The 18,498-nt window shown below is 37.6% G+C and overlaps 1 protein-coding gene and 1 long non-coding RNA gene across 2 annotated transcripts; both read right to left on the bottom strand.

Moving 5' to 3' along the window:
- Positions 1 to 560: 560 nt before the first annotated feature.
- LOC124383023 lies at positions 561 to 10,051 on the bottom strand. Its single transcript, XR_006925185.1, has 4 exons — positions 9,924 to 10,051; positions 6,538 to 6,657; positions 5,336 to 5,452; positions 561 to 597 (listed from the first exon to the last, which is right to left on the bottom strand). It is a non-coding gene; the product is annotated as an uncharacterized LOC124383023 (long non-coding RNA).
- Positions 10,052 to 12,823: 2,772 nt separating this feature from the next.
- Positions 12,824 to 18,418, bottom strand: LOC124383007 (ribonuclease inhibitor-like). Its single transcript, XM_046845400.1, has 5 exons — positions 18,371 to 18,418; positions 17,830 to 18,003; positions 13,942 to 14,109; positions 13,659 to 13,832; positions 12,824 to 12,880 (listed from the first exon to the last, which is right to left on the bottom strand). The coding sequence occupies exons 2-5, from the start codon at positions 17,883 to 17,885 to the stop codon at positions 12,868 to 12,870; spliced, it is 411 nt and encodes a 136-aa protein (XP_046701356.1). The 5' UTR covers positions 17,886 to 18,003; positions 18,371 to 18,418; the 3' UTR covers positions 12,824 to 12,867.
- Between the last annotated feature and the right edge of the window lie 80 nt (positions 18,419 to 18,498).

Genomic DNA, 18,498 nt, shown 5'->3' with positions numbered 1-18,498 from the left:
AAAACCAAAATCTATGTCCTTAATTAGACAAAGTCCATGTGGATGCATGCAGGCATGGGCACAAATATAATCACAGTTTATCTTGTTGCTCTTGTTGCTTAGCCGATGAGTATTGAATGTTCAGTCCGAGAAGCCCTTCATCCGTTGCTCGTCGTATCATTGTACTATAGTAGATTAATACTCACGACCTTGCATCAATGTCCGTAAGTGTGGTTGTACTTGACCATTGCAACGAAACTGTGAGACTGCTGTCCGAAGTATAGGTCAGGCGCGAGGAAGCAGCTTGATGAGTCCACGCTGATGCCTTGTGATGGTGATGTAGCAGAAGCTGTAACTGGCGCTTCGAAGACCCTCTGTGGCCCGTTGTAGACAACAGTTATAGACACTTCCTGGTTTGGGAACAGCACCATGCAGGACAGGCGAGCCCTCCAGAGGGTGGTGCGTTCAGCTGAACGTACCATCCACACCGAGCTCCCTGATCCGCAGGACATCTACAGCACGCGGTGCAGGACCAAAGCTAGGAAGATTGTGAAGGACCTTAGCCATCCCAACAATGGACTCTTTTCTCTGTTGCGTTCGGGGAAACGCTTCCGCTCCCTGGAAGCGAACACAGAGAGAATGAGGAGGAGCTTCTTCCCGCAGGCCATTCGGAGTTTAAACCAGGAAACACCCAATCTAATTTCGTGCTATGGCACATTATACACTGGACTTGCACAGCACAGTGCACTTTACATTTCATATTTTTTTCATATTTATTTCATATTTTTATATTTTTATTTTTATACCACACCATTCCACACAAGGACACTTTACACCACACCTTACTGCACACGGACACTCATGGACACTTTACACCACACCAGACTGCACACAGTGACACTTTATAGACAAGCAAAACCATGCCTAACTTGTTTACTGTTGTTTACTGTTTAACTGCACACTGCCATAAGCATTTTTGTGTGTGTATATATATATATATATATATATATATATATATATATATATATATATATATATATATATATATATATATATATATAAATATATATATATGTATATATCTTTATATCCTTATTTATCTGCCTTCTTTTTCTTATTATATTTTTCTTTTTAAATTTTGTTATTATATTTATAATTTTTATTCTCCTTTTCACCCCATTTTATTCCCTCATGCCGGACCGTCGTTAAAAGCATTTCACTGCATGTTGTACCCTGTATGTATGTGTATGTGAAAAATAAAATTTGATTTGATTTGATTTGATCTGTGTTAAACATCTTCCTATATGCACATTTTCAGTTAGCCTAAAGACAGTTAAGCCAAAGTCATTTTTAATCATACATTTAATAAATGGCACATAATTTAATATGAGCCCCTTTTCATTGGGAATAGGGGTAAGAACGTAGTGCTCGCATGTGATTAGCAGAGAGGTGGACATAGATTGAGATCACATATAAGGATGAGTATCACTTCAGAGTGGGGAATAGTAAAAACCTATTTCCAAATCCTATTACTTTACTATCTGCATCAAACCCTGGCTGTCAGGATGGCTGAGTGGTCTAAGGTGCTGCATGCAGGTTGCAGTCTCCTCTGGAGGCGTGGGTTTGAATTCCGCTTTTGACAGATGTGTACCTTGTTGGTCAATTTTTCTGAACTGAACCCATGCAGGGGAGACTTGTTGAGTTGATGAACCCAAAACCCTAAAACGAGCACCTTTTGACTAGCATTTACAACGACCCTCGATCTCGACGGATCGACAGGCTGTGCGAGTTGGCAGTCCATTGCATTGCCCTCTGATTGTCAACAATCATCCACATATAATAACAGGATTCAGACGCAAGTTTTTTTGCCACTGTCATTTTGCCAAGGCTGCGACGATCCATCATGGAAACAGACAACCTTTACAAAATAGACAGCAACAAAAACAATTTCAGAAATTCCTCTAAAGGTCGTCTGCCAATGGTAAATTTTGGTTCTTCGTCTCAGTTGGCCTCTTGAGGCCACTGAAGGCATGTACGTGGACAGCAAGAAAGACAGGGGCCACAATCCCTGGAAAAGCCCTTGGAGGCAAGAAGTCGCAATGCTTACGCAAACCACACAGCTTCAGAAATTCATCTAAACAGTCAAGTATGGCTTAACTGAGAAGCATTATATCCTGAAGCCTTGTGATAGAAATAGCAAAAGAGCCAGAAGTTGTTGCAAATAGGTGACTAAGAAAAGACTTGTGAAAAGGGTGGGTGTAAAGTCAACCAAGCCCTTCCTCCTCAGGCATCTCTGCTATGCTCTGCTCCTGTGGGAAATCCAGCTTCCAAGACTCACAAAAGTTGTGCAGCACAATGCAAGCTGCAACAACAAACTTCATGTTTTTAGTTTGACTGTCATTGTGCTTCATTAGGCAGCGCCATCTGCCCTTTAGACTGCCAAAAGCATGTTCCACATGAATTCTTGCCCTACTCAGACATGCATTGAATTGCAGTTGGGGCCCTCTTGCAACTCCTTCTGGGAACGGTTTCATGACATTACGAGAGAGGCAGGCACAATCAGCACAGGAATGTCAACACCTTCTATGTGGTGGAAAGCATGAGCCATTTTCCAGCTTTGCATGTAGTCTTGAATTTTGAAAAACAAAAGAGTCGTGGCACTTCCCTGGCCAGCCAACATCAAAATCTTGAAACATGTACCGGTGGTCAACTAAGCCCTGTAGTATCACGCTGTACCACCCCTTTCTTTTGTAGTAATCAGTGTGAAAGCTGGAGGGTGCTAGTATGGGAATGTGTGTTCCATCCAGGGCCCCAGCACACATGGGAAACCCTGACGTCTCTTCAAATCCTGTAATTATAGTTGCTTTGGTTTGCTTTGCTATGTAACGATGAAGGAGGGCACAGAGATTTAAGTAAGCCTTCTCTGGCATTCTGAAGTTAAGGTACCACTCAGTTTCCCTCAAATTCTGCAGCACATCTGTTTCTCAAAAGGAGCTGGTGCACTGCTTCCTAGCACTTGGTGCAGTTGACATGCTGTAAACTATATGAAAGTGCTTTTCAGTAATATAGTTAAACATCCTTTCTGTTTAAATAGATGTTTAGATAGAATAAAGTTCTATCTATCTATCTATCTATCTATCTATCTATCTATCTATCTATCTATCTATCTATCTATCTATCTATCTATCTATCTATCAAATATTAATATAATATGAGGTCCAGTTAACAGCTAAAACGGGTAGAAGTAATAACTACTTTTTACTTAAGTACATGTCAGAGCCAAGACTTCTTTACTTTCACTTAAGTAAAAAGGTATATTCAGTACTTCAACTTTTACCCGAGTATTTTAAAACATGAGTATCTGTACTTCTACTTAAGTAATGGATGTGTGTACTTTTGCCACCTCTGCATAAAACACATCAAATCTCATAAACTTGTGCTCCAGAACATCTGATCACATCACATTATCAACTTGTGCTGTTAATATCATGAAGAGCAGCTATGCTAATTGCTCGCCACTGCTTCTCTTTCTCTTCCCATCCCGAGGCTTCCTGAGGTTGCACCAGCTCCAGTCACATCCCACCCCTATAAAAATAAATTTCTACATACAATGTTTCTCCATCATTGAGTGTTTAAAGGCTCTGGCATGGAGAAGTTGGTGTTGGATCAATGATGATCTCAGATAATTAGTTATTTTATGAGCTGCTCAGTAGCTCCTAGTTTTATAAACACAAATGACTGTAAAAGACTGTAAAAAGATCATCACTCATAATCACACACTCCAGTACTCATGTTAGTTCTCACTCTCCAGTGTTCTGTAGTGTTTAAAGACTATAATCACACTCTTGATGTTTACATTTACATTTACATTTGCTCCATTTAGCAGACGCCCTTATCCAGAGCGACGTACAAAAGTGCTTGATGTCACCCAAATGAGGATGAGGTTCTGCTTTTGAGTCTGGTTCCTTTTGAGGTTTCTTCCTCATAACATCTAAGGGAGATTATTTTTTCCACAGTCACCATGGCTGCTCATCAGGGATCAACAAACATCGTTCACTATATTTACATTTTTGTTCTATAATTCTTACTTTCTGTAAAGCTGCTTTGAGACAAAATCCATTGTGAAAATCTCAATAGAAATAAACTTGAACTCCAAAATTGTGCACCTGGAGAATTAAATGTTCCCCAGTTTAAATGTCACTTCCAAAAGTTTGGGTAGTACTCTCTGTAAGAGTGCAATTGGAAGTCCAGTTCTTTGGGTTGTTGCTCCACAGCCTATAGAACATTACTGCTCAACATTTTTAAACTGTAGAGCACTGATCTTGTGAAGCCTGGATGGAGATACGTCTCATATCATAGCTTTAATTATTGGCTCATGCTGACTCTTTATAAAAATGAACCTCGCAATCAAACAGTAAAAACACCATTTTTATTTACAATCAACAAAATCTGGTATTTTTCCAAAAGCATTTTTTCTAAACTTTATAAATAGCTGATTATTCAGACCTACTGACATGGTTTTGGGAAGTGGTATCAAAATAAATATGATAATTAAAATAAACTAATTATTTCATTAATAACAGTAATATGAATAATTTTCTTTTCTTGTTCTGAATAAAGTGTCTTTGAAGGTCAATGAGAACCATTTGAAATTTGTACACGGATTGGGGAGGGTCTACAGAACATTCTGTTCACTAAGTCAGAGTGCTTGGACCCAAAAATGCTGCTTGCAGCTTTATTTATTGTATTGTATAGTAAAAGGGAAAGTGTATAGGACTGTGGTGAGACCTGAGATGTTGTATGGATTAGAGACAGTGGCATTGAGTAAAGACAGGAGGTGGAGCTGGAGGTAGCAGAGCTGAAGATGTTGAGATGTTTATTAGGAGTGTGACGATGGACAGGATTAGAAATTAGTTTATTAGAGGACAGCGCATGTAGGACGTTTTGGAGACAAGGTGAGGGAGGTGAGATTGAGATGGTTTGGACATGTGCAGAGGAGGGACATGGTGTATATCAGTAGGAGAATGCTAAGGATGGAGACACCAGGAAGGAGGAAAAGAAGAAGACCAAGGAGGAGGTTTATGGATGTGGTGAGGGAAGACATGCAGGTAGTTTGGTTTGAAAGAGGCAGATATAGAGGACAGGGTGGATGGAGACGGATGAAAAAGAGTTAAAACTAGACTTTAAAACACCACAAACACAAAAACAATATCCCCTCTAAACTGACCCAAGGCAGGAGATGCGTTTATCCTGGCAGCTCCCAACATAATGTAAACATATGTTCTAAATACCTGCTAATGACGGTGTAGTGCAGCCATTAACTGTGACTTTAACTATGAGAATTATGGGATGTTACCTGGGTCCAGGTGAGGGGTTTTCATTACTGAAGTAGAGAGGAAGATCCATAGACACATCACTCTTCATGGAGACACAGCTGGGTTCTGGTGAGTGTGATCTCTCTCTCTGTAGTTTACTGTAGAAAATTATAGAAATGGACATGAGACAGAATTTCATTGTTTCTGAGATTTGTAGACAAATTTATATAATCAGGTATAATCACAATATTTCTGTTTAAAATTCATTATAATCTCTCTCACTTCTTACACACTAGGAATAGTAGCATACAGAACACAGATTGTGAACAGGGAACAAACACCACTGCAGTATAGTTCCTTCAAAATACACAACCTTGTTTCATTTAACTTGAAATACAACGAAATGCTGATAGTAGCAGATCTCCATAGTGCTGTTTATATACACATGCTACCATGCCTGGAATAGACTAAGAGCAGGAACAAACAGATCTTCACAAAGAGACAATGAAACATGGGAGTATAAATACAAAAACTAATCAAAAGGCAACAAATAAACAGTTGTAGGACATAATTACATCAACCACTTTTTCAAGTGACTGCTGCAGTTTTATTCTTAACATAAATATTAGTTATTATTTTAATAGAAACTCCATAATGCAGATGTGAGATATCATTGATCACTAGTCCTACATTAGTTTGACCCAGAAGACTCAGTTCTTGTCTGTATCCTCTCTTCATACACTTACGCTGTGAGAAAACCCAAACTCGCCTTTTGGTATGGCTAATCTGCGTTTTGTGCTTCTCCTAAACGAATAACATGACCAGATGTGGAGTTATTTTCGTCAACCGTTTTTATGTTCTCACAATATGTTAATATGTATCTTGTTGCTGTGTTGAGTGCAGACCTAAAATAACCTTTTTGTATGTTTCTGTTGACCGTACCCTGAACCATCTTTTTTTGGCATGTGTTACTTTGCACACACAGTGGTTCTGTTCTCACACACACACACACACACACACACACACACACACACACACACACACACACACACCCTTTCTCTCCTTCTCTTTGTAAGTATATCTTCATGTGTGAGACAATAAACTTTGGAACTTCTCTCTGAAAGCTGACTCGTGTCCCCAAGCGCTTGTAGGAGAGCAGAGATCCACGCGACAGAGGATAAAACACTTCCTTACAGCAGATATGAACAGTTCATTAGTAAAATACTAGAACATGGCAGGTTACCCGCTTTTGAGGGTGAGGTCACATGATCTGTCCCCTGATCAGGAATCTCCATTTTTCAATGCTTGTGTAGACACAGAGTCCCGAAGACGCCGATCTCTTCTGCTGGAATTAATCACATTCCTATAAACACAAAAACAACATTCAGTTAAAACTGGGGGAAAATCTTCTTCTAAAGTCCCATTACAGGTGAAATCCATGGACACAGGCACAGACGCCTCATTGGCTGCTTTGGTTCGTTGCTGTGATACGCCAATCCTGCTGCAATCTTGGTTTAGGTGAGAGTTCACTGTGCACAAATACACCTAAACAGCATATATAACAACACAACAATAACAGAGTCATTATAACACTAAACCCACAAAAGATTACAAATTACTGATGATTAATAGAAATTATATAGTCTTTAATGTTAATAATAATAATAATAATAATATTGGTATTATTATTATTATTATTGTTATATTATTATTATTACTACCCCAATTCCAAAAATGTTGGGACACCAAGTAAATAAAAAACAATGCAATGTTGTGCAAACCTCATAAATTCGTATTTTATTCACATCAGAACATAGAAAACATATTAAATGTTTAAATTTAAACAATTATAATAATTTTATTGAAAAATAAGTTACTATACTATATATTTTATTTAAATTCAAAAGTTTAAGAAACATTTCAGTCAGTAAGATGATGCAGAATAAAAATATTTGTGCTCTTCAGACCCTCAGGGGCCACCGCATATAAAACATTTATGATTCTGTAATAGAAATCAGTGCATGGGATCATTAACTCCTCCAGAATTCATTTCATTTTGTATCCCATGTAGATCACAAACCTCTGATATCAGTTATTAAATACTCACGTGGTTTTATTTTAGTTTGATTTGTTTAAGGGAACTTTACCAAGCCTGAGGGAGATATCCCCAGAACCCAATCCGGGACTACATCTTTAAAGACCGGGATGGGGCGGCGCCGCCGTAGTGGCGTGACATGCAGCGATAGCCGCTAAATCGACCTTGATCGTGGAAGAAGTAACGCCGCGATCGATAAGGTCCCGCCAAAAAACACAGAATGTCAGAGACCGCGCACAGATAAGTTTAAACAATACCATGTACTATGGTTCATCCATATAGTAATAAAAATAAAAAGTTTTTTTTATTTCTTTTTTTTTTAATGTACTATGTTTCATGTTTTCAAGAAATTTGTAATGTAAAAATGTTACAAAACCAACAACTTTGTGCAAAGAATGGTGTGCACTTATGTGACTCATTGCCCTTTGTTAATTAAACTTGATGACCAGTGGATTTGTGTTCATATTTCTACACTTAACACCAAGTAGACTTTGTGCGTCAAGCTTTTAATGTAAATTCAAATGTAATACTTTACTTAGAATGTACTTAAATCAATCATGGAAAGTATTTCCATGTGATTCAATGGCTCTCTTTCAGCATTACCTAATTTTGTTTGGCCAACTTGTTTAACTGTAGTTTTATTTACTTAATACAATTGAGTTAGATCATCACAAATAAATTAAGTATAACTAAACATGAAAATAAAAGTTGAATCAACACCAATAAATTGTGTTAACCCAGCTAAAGCAAATAAAGTTGGAAGGAAATAAGTATAATGGAGACTAAAAAATTAAGTTGAACCAACTTAAGTATTACAAGTTGGCTGAAAATGATTGCTTTGTGTTTAAAATAAGAAATGTGGAAATACTTTCCATGATTTTTTTTTTAAGTTAATCCAAAGTCTATTTTTTTTAGTGTACCTTTTGTGATTACCTCACAAATCATTACTTTTTTTTACCTCAGAAATCATTACCTTTTGTTGTTACCTCAGAAATCATTACTTTTTGATGTTAAAAAACACGCTCTTAACACACTGGTGTCGCAGACACACAAATAAATTCTCTCTATTCTATTCGATCCTCTTTGTTACCTCAAATATTTCTTCAGATCTAAAATGGTGCTTTTCGTGACTTTAGACGACTTTTCCAAGTACATGGACACCAGAGACAGTTGTATTTATGTATATGACCACCAGATGCTGTTACAGTACAGAACTCATGCAACAACCAATCTGCATGATGAACTCCAGAAGCTTCCTGACCTCGGGTATGAAGACCCAACACTAATGCTAAGGAGGCACTGTGTGAACTCTATGGGGCTGTTAGTGACCTGCAGAATGTTCACCCTGACGGACTGTTTATCATCGCAGGAGATTTCAACTGTTTAGATCCCAAATCAATGCTCCCTAAACTCCATCACCATGTGGACTTTGATAACGTGACCATCTCCAAGACCATCACCACAAGCTTCAACCAGAAGTCGTGTATAACCACAAAGGTGCATGTGCTAATAAAGTGTAGAGACTTCACCTTCAGAGCAACGGACAAGACGACCTTAAGAACATCAAGGGCCAAACAGCACTTCAGAGAGGCAAAGTGTGCACATGCCCAAAGAACCCACAAACACTTTCAGAATTTCATAGTGTAATTATGACACTTCACACCACACACACACACACACAAACAGAAAATATCAGTGCAATACACACTTCCTCCATCAACACACACATACAAGCTAATTACACTCACATCCTCATCATGTGTATGTTAAACACTTACTTTCACTCAAATACTTGAAGATCCAAATATCTATATTATAAGTGTGTGTTTGTGTGTGTGTTTGTGTTCTATGGGGAATGACAGTTACAGTCATATCACACCAAACACCTTGTGTTTCTTCTTATACAAGTGAAACTACTAACAAAAGTAGTACATGAAACTTATCACAAATTAATGGATAAATATAAAATACAAATAAAAATTGAATGATGAGTTTAATCAGTGATCAACTGCAGCTCAATAAAAACCTCTGATAAAAATAAGGAGCAGTTTCATGTTTCTTGTTGGAGGTCACTGATATTACAAGCATACGCTTTAAATCACTGTATTACATATTGAACTCTATTGTACTATAAATGAGATTATTTCTATGTTTCCATTATAAAATAAGTTTCACTGAATATTTTAAAGAGAAAACAAAAATAATTGCAGAAATTGGTTTCTGATTACAGAGTCATGGTTTCTATTGATTTGTTTATTTCTAAATATTATAATATTATAAATGTGGGGAAACTACGACAACTTTCATATGAATATAATTGTTTGGTAAAAATGCGACTGACTTTCAGCACGCTGCGCTCAGTCAAGTCTGATCTTTGTTTACTTTTTAGGAAAAACTTCTCTGTAATACTAATACTAATAAAAATAATAAGAAAATAATAATAATAATAATAATAAGAAGAAGAAAAAGAAATAATCTAAAATACACATTATTTCTTTGTCAAAATCACACACACACACACACACACCCCTTACCATTAGGATCCATCATCTTTCTGAATCCCTGTGTAATGTTTTAAGATCCAACTCACACCTTCATACAGAAACCATGAGTACATACTGATACAGTGATGATGATCAGAGATGATCAGATGAGGAGAAAACAAAACAGCAGATGGGACGGAAGACACAGAGAGAGAGAGAGAGAGAGAGAGAGATGAAGGAGAAGTGAAACCTGCAATAATCTTCCATGCATGCTCATAAACATGTTATTCTCCCTCATACACTTGAGTGTGTTAGTGTACAGTAAATAATGTGCAGTGAGAATATAAAACAAAGGTGTAAAAGTGTGTTGTTTTATTGTCTTCATCCTTCAACAGTTACATTCACTCACACTCAAACACACACACACACACACACACACACACACACACACACACACACACACACACACACTGTTTTTTAACTTCAGACCAGGGCTACATCTCTCAGTTAGTTCTGCTAGATCTTACTGCTGCATTGAACACTATAGATCATGATCTTCTCCTGGATCGCTTACAAAATTACATCGGCATTCAGGAAGAGGCATTAAGCTTGTTTTAAATCCTACCTGTCTGATCGTTACTATTTTGTAGACTTAAATGGAAAGCTATCCAGGTTAATGCTAGTAAATTTTGAGATGCCACAAAGTTCAGTTCTAGGACCGGTGATTTTCACAATATACATGCTTTCCTTCGGAACTATTATAAAAAGGCATGGGATCAGCTTCCACTGTTACGCTGATGATACCCAGCTATATATCTCATTAAAACCAGGCGATACACTCAATTAGCTCAGATAACTGTGTTACTTATTTAAAAGATTGGATGACTCAAAACTTTCTATTATTAAATTCTGATGATTTTGCTCATCGGCCTAAAAACCAGTACACAGAAGCTCCAGCATTTCAACCTGCACTTAGACGGATGCTCTGTAACCACTAGTTCAACAGTAAAAGACCTGGGAGTTATTTTAGAGCAACTTGTCTTTGAAAAATCATATCATCCAAGTTACAAAAACAGCTTTTTCACCTTAGAAATATTTCTAAGCTAAGAAACATGTTGTCTATATCCGATGCAGAGAACCTCGTCCATGCGTTCATGACCTCCAGAATAGACTATTGTAATGCATTACTAGGTGGATGTCCTGCATCATTAATAAACAAGCTTCAGTTAGTCCAGAATGCAGCAGTCAGAGTTCTCACAAGGTCGAGAAAATATCACCATATAACCCCAATCTTCTCATCCCTACACTGGCTTCCTGTTAAGATTCAAATTAACTTACCTACTAACTTTCTACTTACCTACAAAACACAAAATGGTTTATCTCCATGTATCTCTAAAGTCTTCTAACACTCTACAATCCGTCATGGTCCTTGAGATCTCAAAACTCTGAACTTCTAGTAGTTCCTAGAATAGGAACTAACTCCTAGAATCCACTAAAGGCAGTAGAACATTCTCACATTTAGCTAAACTCTGGAATAGTCTTCCTGACAGTGTTCGGGGCTTAGACACACTCACCCAGTTTAAGTGCAGATTAAAGACATATGTTTTTAGCGAGTTCTACACACATCACATCATAACCTTGTGCTCCAGAACATCTGATCACATCACATTATCAACTTCTGCTGTTAATATCATGAACAGCAGCTACGCTAATTCCTCTCCACTGCTTCTCTTTCTCTCCCCATCCCGAGGCTTCCTGAGGTTGCTTCAGCTCCAGTCACCTCCCACCTCATGAAGATTTTGGAGCTTTAAAAAAAAGTAGATGCCCACAAACATCCCGAACCATCTAGAGACGTACCAGTGCCAATTGCATCCACTGCATGTGGAGTTTGGACACTGGACCTCCTGGATTGTTTAAAGGCTCTGGCATGGAGAAGCTGGTGTTGGATCTAAGATGATCGCTAATGTTGAGCTATTTTATGAGTTGCTCAGTAGCTCCTAGTTTTATAACCATAATGACTGTATGAGACTGTAGAAAGAACATCGCTCAATCACATACTCCAGTGCTCATGTTAGTTCCCACTCTCCAGTGTTCTGTAGTGTTTAAAGACTATAATCACACTCTTGATGTCACCCAAACGAGGATGAGGTTCTGTTTTTGAGTCTGGTTCCTCTCAAGGTTTCTTCCTCATGACATCTAAGGGAGTTTTTCCCTTCACCACAGTCACAATGGTGCTCATCAGGGATAAATACAAACCTTATCCTTATCTTAATTTCTGTAAAGTTGCCAATGTCTGTAAAGAGACAATGTCTGTTGTGAAATGTGCAATAGAAATAAACTTGACTTGAATTGGATGAACCTGGGAAAAGCGAAATTTAGGATCCCACACCAGTGTACAATTAAACTAACGACAAGGATAAAGAGAGAGAACGTGTGAGAGGTGGAGAAATGGACTGAGTAGAGTAAAAACAAAATGAACAAACTATAAGATAATAAGCCTTTAAGATAAAACTTTATTTGGAGAGAAATTTCCAAAAAGTGGTGTAGAAAGAAAAAGAAGCGTAAATAAAACTCTATAAAAATAAATAAATCTTCTTAAAAATAAATCTTCTATAAAAAACATAGTTTTATGGGTGTTTTTGTAAGAAATATTATATAGTACATCATATACATATTATATACATCCAGGGGTGTGTGTGTGTGTATGTGTGTGTGTGTGTATGCAGGCACTAAAGATGGCACTTGATCAGCTGATACTAGTAAGAAATGGAGATCAGATCAGAGAGAAAATAAAGAATGGATCGGGTCTGATCCTGTAGCATAAAGAGAGAAACTCTATTAAATACTAACTAAAGGACAAAGTAATACATGTGATTTGGACTCCTTCTGCTCTGGGCTTTTTCACATCAACTCCTCAGATCCTGTAGATAAACGTGTTCTCGGTTTGCAGACACGGAAATGCAGGAACACTGGAGTCTTCACACACAATTGTTCATCACCATTTAAATCTAGAAGAGAAAGAAGTGAATCAGTAACAGAAAACTAGAAGGTGGTGTTTGATGATCAGCAGCAGGTAATTATCTCTGCTTCAAGGAAACCAGGATTTGATTCCAGTGTATCATTTGTCCTTCAACATTTCTTCATGCTTATATAATATCTTTGGTAGAACATTTAGTGAGAACAAATGAGAAGGTGCAGAAGATGGAAGAGGAACATGAGCAGATATTTGCATCACATCACTGCACTTCTCCAATCCCAGGCTGGAGAGTTTTTGCTGCTTTTAATAAAGATCACTGCTGTGGAGCTTCTCTCTTCTTCTACATGGATATTAAAGTGCAGACTTTAAGAACAAGCTGAGGGTAATTTTACAGGAATGATGGAAGACACGGTGTGGAGGTGGAGAGATAAAAGCACTGTCCGAGTGGAAACCAGCTGCTTACAGGAAATCCAATCCAATATCATCAGAATGGACTTTGATGAGAGTTGAGGAGAAGGATTTTATAGACTCCGTCTGACTCCCAGACGTCTGCTTTCATATGAATATTAAATCAACATCAAACAGCATTAAGGCTCATTATTCATTAAAATCTGATTCCACTGAATAATGTGACATTTAATCCTGTGATCTGATATTTACTGAAACAGAAAAGAAATCTAAATAATGCTAAATGTGCTAAATAATGCTAATTTATGTAACATGCTAATGTGCTAAACAATGCTAATGTACTAAATAACACTAATCATTACATGAGTTTCAGTGTTTATATAAATCTGATTTTTACTCACTTCAGTGTCTGTAGTTTGTAACGTTCATCATCCTTCAGATCAGAGAGAAACTTCACTCCTGAGTCTCCTACTTTATTCCAAATCAGATCCAGCTTTCTCAGGTGCGAGGGGTTTGATCTCAGAGCTGAAGCGAGAGCAGCACAGCCTTCATCTGATACTCTACAATCCCGCAACCTGCAGATACACAATGAAACACACTCTCAATTTCTACATATTACACATACTTACATATAGATGTCTTACTGAGGAGCAGGTCATGTGACTCTCGGAGAGATGATCTTACCTCAGTGTCTCCAGTTTACAGTGAGGATTCTCCAGTACAGCAGAGAGACACTTCATTCCTGAGTCTCCTACTTTATTTCCAGACAGATCCAGATCTCTCAGGTGTGAGGGGTTTGATCTCAGAGCTGAAGCGAGAGCAGCACAGCCTTCATATCCACAACTACGCAACCTGCAGAAACATAATGACACACTTCACTCTCTTAGTTTCTACACATTACACATCCTTTGTGTTCTCCCTCGTTCCTGCAGTTTTGGTGTGAGAACCAGTCACAGACACTGATGGAAGTCCTCATCTAGACAGTCATGTATATATAAAAATAAAAATAAAACATTTTATTTCTGTAAAATAAGATGCAGCAGATTACTTAAAAACTTATTGGTACAAGAATGAAGTTGTATATGCCAAGTTGAATACGTTTGTAATCTTGTGTACCAGTGTAGATTTATTCATTGCTAGAGACTCAAAGCACTTTTGTACATCGCTCTGGACAAGGGCGTCTGCTAAATGCTGCAAATGAATGAATCCAGAATGAAAAGTTAGTGGGTGGAATACATTTATTAGGCATTTATTTATTAACATTTTCTCCTCAAAGTTTTCGGTTCTAATTTTATTAATGATTATAATGATACATTTATATAGCAGCAAGTCAATGCTTTTCTCCTCCTATATATATATATATATATATATATATATATATATATATATATATATATATATATATATATATATATATATATATATATATATATATAGGAGGAGAAAACGTTGACTTGCTGCCTAATAAATGTATCCCACCCACTAACTTTTCATTCTTTTTCATATAATTATATATATATATATATATATATATATATATATATATATATATATATATATATATATATATATACATATACACACACACACACACACACACACACACACACACACACACACACACACACAGCCAAGCTTTAAGTTTTGAGAATGACACAAATATTAATTTTCACAAAGTCTACCGCTTCAGTGTTTTTATATCTTTTATCAGTTGCTACTACGGTTTCATTCACAATTACATTAAGTTTATGCAGAGACTCAATATTTGCACTGTTGACCCTTCTTTTTTTTAAGATCTCTGCAATTTGCCCTAGCTTGAGGCCAATCAACTTGTGGGCCTCATACTGACTGATGCCAGCCCATTCTGAGATAATGTTTGAAGTTTGATCGAATTTGTGTGTTTTTTGTTTGTCCGCACGCCTCTGGAGAACTGAAAGTTTTCAATCAGATTAAGGTCTGGAGAGACTCTTGGCCCTGGACCCAAAATTTCAATGTAGAGACCTGCACTTTCATGTGTTCGGGTTGCAGGAGAACAAAATTATTTGCGGGACTTAAATATATAAAAATATATAAATAAAAAATCTAATAAATGTATGTATCTACTGCACAAAAGCAACAATGGCAACTAAAAATAAAAGGCACAAGGTCAGAAGCAACCTCTCGTGTGGTTAATGTGCGATAACTACTAGAGCACACAAAGGCACAGTGTCTGAAGTGCAGGACAAAAGTAAATTACTATAGATATTAATTCATTATTAAAGAACAACCCAACAAAAACTTGGCCTGTTTTTATATCGTTATATCGTTTATATCGTTTATATCGTTACACAAAAAGTCTAACTCAAATAAAACTAAATCTTTGTTTATTTTTCCTTTCATATTCCTTCATATTCAAAAGGGATGCAGTGAAACAAAAAAAAAAAACAACAAAAAAACAGTAGCTGGAAGAAGCAGTCAGTGCATTGAAAATAAAACTTCCGTAATTTCTGGACTATAAATCGCACCCAAATATAAGCCGCACCCACCGAATTTTACAAATATTTTTATTTTTAACATAAATAAGCCACACCTGTCTATAAGCCGCAGGTGTCTACACTGAAACTAATAAACTTGTACAGGCTTTAACGGAAGACTGTTACACGGTGTAATGGGTGAAATATGTTGTGGCTCCTTTAAGAGCGCCATTTTGGGAATAGCCTGCCGCCGCATTTTTCCGGTATTACTGCGTGTGTGCAAGACCGAGGATTATGTCCTTATTATTTTCTGATGCTGATTTCTTAGTTTTTTTACTAACCCGTAACGCTGTTGCCAAGAAAAATAAAAAAGCACGAGTTTTGGAAACCTGTCTGTGCTTATATGATTTCTGTTGTAACTGGAGTTAGTGAGCTCTCCCTTCACCCAGACTCAACACGCTACAACGGCTTGTATCTAAACAGTAGCCTACCAAGAAAGTCATTGTTCACTGTCTTCCTCCTTCCTTTCACAACTATTTCTCTCGGGAGTTTATCTTTTTGCATCGTTCGTGCGTTTAAAAATCACCATCGGTGAAGCTTTTCTCCCGATGCCGTGCAGCTTAGAACACAGGTGATGTGCGTTTTTTTCATGCCGGTTGTTTTCAGCGTGACGAATGATTCTCCTCTTCTGTAGACAGTCCGAGTGAGCGGCAGGTCAAACGTCAGAGGAACATCATCCATATTTATGATGTGCTGCGGGCCGATTCAGTGGGAGTGCACCCGATTTGATATAAAGAGTTTAATTGGTCTAATGTTATGAGGCTCAGTTTTTTGGTTTGAAGTTTGTAAAACCGGGAAACCTAGGAAAAATTCATAAATTAGCCGCTTCGTTGTTTAAGCCGCGGGTTTCAAATCGTGGGGAAAAAGTAGCGGCTTATAGTCCGGAAAATACGGTACTTATACATTTTACCTACGGGCTTCTGTGTGCGGGAGCAGGAGAAAATATTTTTTTCTGGGAGGGCGTCAGAACCTTGGGGAACGGGACAGAAAAATCTGCCCCATGCAATTATTCTGCCCCTATTTAAATTTTTTTTACACATGCTGCTTAACTATACTGCTTAACTCCATCATGCTGTAAAAGGCATTGTTCATCACCAAATTGTTGTCAGATAATTAGTAGTTGCTCTCTGAGAATGTTTTTGTACCATTCATTATTCATGGATATGTTCTTTGGTGAGCAAGTCCATTCCCTTGGGTGAGAAGCAACCCCACACATGAATGGGATGCTTTATTGTTGGCATGACACAGGAATGACGCTCACCATTTCTTCTCCAGACAAGCATTTTTCTGGATGCTACAAACAATCAGAATGGCAATTAATCTGAGAAAAAGACAGTCCTCAGCACTCCAATCCCTGTACCTTTTGCAGAATATCAGTCTGCCCCTGATGTTTGAAAAGTGGCTTCTTTGCTGCCCTTCTTGACACCATGCCATCCTCAAAAAGTCTTCAGCTCACTGTGTGCACAGATGCACTCAAACCTTTCATAAGCACCCTGAAGCCTTTTTCAAAACAATCGAACATCTCTCCTTGAAGTTATTGATGATCTGATAAATGGTTGATTTATGTGCAATCTTACTAGCAGCAATATTCTTGCCTGTGAATCTTTTTTTGTTTCTAACATAGAAAGAATAAAAATTTTAGGCGCCACCCTTCTTTTAAAGCTTAGCATGACAGAGTAATCTCCAGTCCTCGTCAACACTCTTGCCTGTGTAAATGACAATCACTGATAATAACAGCTGGTCCTTTTTGTGGTTTTGGAATTAAGTTCACTTTCATTGCAATTATCTAATCACTTTTCATAACCTTAAATTGGAATTTTGAGCTGCAATAAAAGTCACAACAGCTTAATTCTACACTGAGGGATTTTTGTAGCTTGTTAGATATTAGATCATCTTCTCTTTCTTCATTATTCTGCCTCATCACATTCACATTTATATCAAGACTTTTGTACATTAGAAACTAAAACAATACAAAAAAAACTCAATACTAATCATTCATAATTTATTAATCTGTCCTACTGAGGAGGAGGTCATGTGACTCTCGGAGAGATGATCTTACCTCAGTGTCTCCAGTTCACAGTGAGGATTCTCCAGTACAGCAGAGAGACACTTCATTCCTGAGTCTCTTATATTATTCACAGACAGATTCAGTTCTCTCAGGTGTGAGGGGTTTGATCTCAGAGCTGAAGCGAGAGCAGCACAGTCTTTATCTGAGAGTCCACACTCCCGCAACCTGCAGATACACAAGATGATGTGTGTGTTATGGTGAACCGTCTCCCTTCTCTTGTCCAATCACAAGATAATATTAAACCTGACGAATGATTATTGCTGTGAATGAACCTGTCATACCTTATGTACAATGACAGGAATCTCAAAGTCATGAATCAGGTTCTTTCTCTCTGTTTAACTGGAGTTTTATTCACACATGGATCTAATTCTCAGTGCATTAATGATTAGTGGAACTGAGAAGTTTAAAAACTGATAGATTTGTTCTGGATGTTGTACTGCTACAGCAAATTTCACCTGAAAAACAACACTGTATACAACAATTCACTGCAGCTTTTAGTGAGTTCTTGTGTCTCTCAGAGAGATGATCTTACCTCAGATATTTCACTTTACAATCAGGATTCTCCAGTAGAGCAGAGACACTTCACTCCTGAGTCTTCTAGTTTATTCACCAGACAGATCCAGTGTATTGACAGTCAGATGCAGTTCTCTCAGACTGGAG

The sequence above is a fragment of the Silurus meridionalis genome, chromosome 3 (genome assembly GCF_014805685.1).
Source record: "Silurus meridionalis isolate SWU-2019-XX chromosome 3, ASM1480568v1, whole genome shotgun sequence".
Classification (NCBI taxonomy): Eukaryota; Metazoa; Chordata; class Actinopteri; order Siluriformes; family Siluridae; genus Silurus; species Silurus meridionalis.
Note: the sequence above shows the minus strand (reverse complement) of the source record. Positions and strands in the feature narration are given on the sequence as shown.

What these genes read in the sequence shown, in the direction of transcription:
- LOC124383007 (XM_046845400.1), bottom strand. Translation starts at nt 17,885, where the DNA reads ATGAAGTGTCTCTCTGCTGTACTGGAGAATCCTCACTGTGAACTGGAG. An exon ending in TGTGAACTGGAGACACTGAG is followed by an intron (nt 14,110 to 17,829) that starts GTAAGATCATCT and finishes ATGTTTCTGCAG; the next exon opens with GTTGCGTAGTTGTGGATATG. An exon ending in TGTAAACTGGAGACACTGAG is followed by an intron (nt 13,833 to 13,941) that starts GTAAGATCATCT and finishes GTGTATCTGCAG; the next exon opens with GTTGCGGGATTGTAGAGTAT.